Source organism: Rhizopus microsporus (assembly GCF_002708625.1).
Source record: "Rhizopus microsporus ATCC 52813 unplaced genomic scaffold scaffold_66, whole genome shotgun sequence".
NCBI lineage: Eukaryota > Fungi > Mucoromycota > Mucoromycetes > Mucorales > Rhizopodaceae > Rhizopus > Rhizopus microsporus.
In genome coordinates, this window is record NW_019671981.1 from 1 (window position 1) to 3944 (window position 3944).

The 3944-nt window shown below is 38.3% G+C and overlaps 1 protein-coding gene across 1 annotated transcript; it reads right to left on the bottom strand.

The window, feature by feature from the left end:
* Window positions 1-1988, bottom strand: RHIMIDRAFT_125319 (glycoside hydrolase). Its single transcript, XM_023605461.1, has 3 exons — window positions 1438-1988; window positions 773-1385; window positions 1-712 (listed from the first exon to the last, which is right to left on the bottom strand). Exons 1-3 carry the CDS (start codon window positions 1760-1762, stop codon window positions 28-30), a joined length of 1623 nt encoding a protein of 540 aa, XP_023460904.1. The 5' UTR covers window positions 1763-1988; the 3' UTR covers window positions 1-27.
* Between the last annotated feature and the right edge of the window lie 1956 nt (window positions 1989-3944).

Here is a 3944-nt window from a genome sequence, read left to right on the forward strand (position 1 = left end):
AAAAAAAAAAAAAAAAAATTAATACGCTTAAAAACATACCTCAGCTGTTCTCTTTTGGAAAGGAGTTTCGTTATCATGTGTACAGTCCATGAAAAGAGCACGAGGCATGCTACCACTGGTAATAGGAATAGCCAGCACCTTCTTTTTTTCATCACATTCATAAGGAACTACCTTCCACACCATATCCTCATCCATACTTCCGACAGGTTTACCTCCATGACGGTGAGCCAAGCGAGAGAGTTCATGAGTGTCCCAGGCTTGCATGGCTTCACGAATAAGAGCATGAATACCAAGTCGCGAAACAAAATCGTTATCCCTTTCTGCAGACCCGGTGAACAGTTCTGCCAAGACATACAGGTCTGGTCTTACTCTACGTGCAGCGTCCAAGAGATACTCAGCCACATGAATGGGAGTTGAATGACAGTTGTCGATACGGATACCGTGGAACATACTGGCTACTTGCTCAGTGTACTCGCGCATATGTTGCCAAAGCCAAGGATTGTCTTTAGGTGATTGGCCATAGCGAAGCTTGACACAATCGCCCCAGACGATGACTTCACGACGTAAATAGGCTGATGAATCAGGACCAGCGAAATCCTTGAGTGGATCTGCGTTCCAGATCCAACCGTTATTAGCAAGCATCATGCTTCCTTTAGGATGCTTTCCCTTGGGGTCTTCCAATCGTGTAAAATAGCTTTCGATCAATGGATTGCTTTGCAAAAAAAAAAAATGTTAGTTTACAAGTATTTTAAATACAAAAAAAAAAGCTTACCTTTTTGAAATACGTCCCAGCTTTGGGCCGTTCTCGGCTAAACGAGTAAACAAAAGCCTTCCCTTGATATTTTCCAACGCCACTTTACACTCTTCGTCGTATTCTTCGTAAAGAGGCAAATTATAATCATTCAGCAAATTCTTAAACGACTCGACCAAGTCATCGACCTGATCATCAGATACCTCATCCAAAGACTTGATCTTGTTGAAAGCAAGCAAAAATGACAGAGCAGCCGAAACGTGAACTGTCTTGTGGAATCTTGTATCCAAGTGTCCATTCACAATGACGTCTTGACCGAATAAGGCAATGCGTTTTTTAATGTCCATGCTATACACATCGTGGTAAACAGTAGGATGAGATGATTGCTCGGAACGATCCTTGAGTGCCTTTCGGATTACATCAGCTTGTTTGGCTACATCAATGACTTTGTATTCATAAAGTTTCAACTGCTTAATCGTGTTTTCTCGGATATATTCGATAATTACGTCTGCATCTTGTTCTGAGCGAATGTCTACAGGTAAGCCCAGTTGTTCTAATTGACCTGAAAGCTCGATAAGTGCTGTATCAAGTTCATAAGCTGGAACCAGATGTGGTGAGTTATGAAGGTTGTAACCTATAAAAGACAGTCATTATACGTATACAGGTAAAAGCCAGTGATACGTTACCAGCTTCCGGATGATGCAATAAAAATTCAGTGCTGTTGCTTGTATGATTCCAGACGACATCAGAAAGACTAAGAATACCATGCTTAGAGTAGATATTTCCTATCGCCTTTTTAACAACAGCCAATCTTTCCTTGTTTGATTTCTTTTGATCTTTTGCATCAAATACGTCATCATCAAAAGAAAGTTGATCACTGATGCTATAAGGTGAGTTTGACACACCACGTTTTTGCAAGGGCACAAAATGAATCATGTTGTATCCACTATAGTTCACTGTTTCCAAAAGATTTGCCCATTCGGTGATTGGACCCATCCATTTAGGTACCATCGATAAGACGACCAATCCGTCTAGTGGTAAGAGGGAATCTCTTTTTTCTTTTTGCGGTAAACTTATACGAGGTTCTGCAATCACGTAGCCTGCCTGAGATACCTTGTTTTGACCTTCACAGCGATACTCTACCTGATACTGGTAAGCGCCAGGTATGTCTATCTTGATGTCACAATAGGCGTGTAATAGGTGAGGATGTGTGGTAAACCTGAATGAGCGTTAATATTTTTGTCCTGAATATATGTATATAAAACGACTTACTGAACAGGATGAAATTTGTGCCTTTCAAATTGACCCTTGATAGGGTAGTTTGTGATCAGTCTGGGGTGTCCACCAGCAGCTAATGTTCCTGGCTCTAGTACAAAACGCAAGATAACTTCACCTTTGAATAAAGGAATACGAATGTACTATATGCAAATGGTTTGGAAAAAAATATTGATCTCTTCTCTATTTCTATCTTACGCTTTTATCCTTGGGTGAGCCATCATCGTCCAGGGTGAGAACATATAGGCGAGGGAGAGACTGTGCGATAGGATCCTGAATGAAGACCATATGAAAAATAAGAAAGGAAGAAAGAATAGAAAGGAGAAGAAAAGAGAAGAAAAGAGGGGAAATACTTGATAAAAAGAACGCGCGCTCAAAAAAATAGAAATAAAAAGGTGCGGATGTTTACTGCGTTTGTAATTGAGTTTTAATTAATGTTTATGCAAGAGGTTCTCTATCTGATTAAACTGATACAGTCTAAAATAAAGTTTAATGTGATAAGCTTGTTTTGATTTATCTTTTTATAAACTAGGTACATTGACAACAAACTAAAGAAAAAGCTTAAAAATTAGTAAAGAAAGAGACAACTGCTTGATGAACAATGATATCATTCTGATACTGCAAAGGATGAAAAATCTGGGAAAAAAGGGTATTACCTACTTGGTTTGACGCCACTTTGGCCTCCGATCTAAAATATTGATCTGGAATTGCATCAGCAAGTCGTACGATCAGCCAAAGGTGCCTCCATGACAGAATAGCTTTTAAAAATAAGATCATGTCTACTGCTCTCAAGTATATCAAAAGATCAATTTGTTAGTCCTTACTTAATTACACCTCCTGCAACATTTGTTATCAGTTGTTTTATAATCCAATTGATCTACTCCTGATGATTTATGTTCAAGGATATGTGTGGTTTGTTCAAGTTGTGAGAAACATAGTACTGATCTTTACTATTGTTGCTCTTATAGAAGGACCATTGATTGTGGTGAATCATATATTTATAAGGCTGGTAATGCCTTAGGTGTAGAATTGAGATTAGTTATAGTGGTAGTTTTGCAGATGATAGGAGAATAAATAATGTATCGGAGTGAAGGAAATGATCAAAGGCTTGGTAATGAGGCACAATTAGTGACAACGCAAAACAGCGCAATGTTTATGATAGAGTCTGACATACGCCTTTTCTTAGTGAAGTAGTTTTTGTTCGACTTCATTTTTATCAGTGATATCAGCAGGTTGTAGCTCAGAATGAGTCAATAGAGGGAGAAGACATAAAGCTTGCTTGGGACAGGATCGATCACATGGAAAGAGTAGTCGCGTAAAGACCTTTTTGTGCGCATCAATATTAACTAGGGAACTTGGGCGCCAATTCTTACAGGATACTGAGGGTCGTCTTAAGGAGGGAGTACAGATACAAAAAAAGTCTATGCCAAACAAAAGGGGGGTTTGATATAAACCTGAAGCACGAACGGTCGAGGGTTTTACTCCCCGCTACAAGTAAAGTGAAATGACAGGTACAACAGAGCGCACAATATGTTTTTCTCCTCTTTTTTCTTTCTTCTTGATCATTCACTCTCCTCTATTCTCCTTTTTTCTCTAATTTATATGCATCATGGTTGAAGAACCGAAGCCACTGGAATTAGATCAGATAAAAAGTATTCTACATGGAAGTTATCAAAATGTAATAGAAGCATCTTCACACTTTTATCTTTATTCTAATGGAATTATAGAAAAACAAGCAACACGCTGGCTACAATTACTATGAATGTGATGATTTTGAAACAGAAATCAACGAATTCATTTCATATTCAGAAATAAAAACTGAACTAAAGACATATCACCAAGAGTTTAATACTAAATTCCCAAGTAAATACAATAAGAAAAGCAAAGAGCCTTTTAATTAAACTAATCTAGCCTGGAA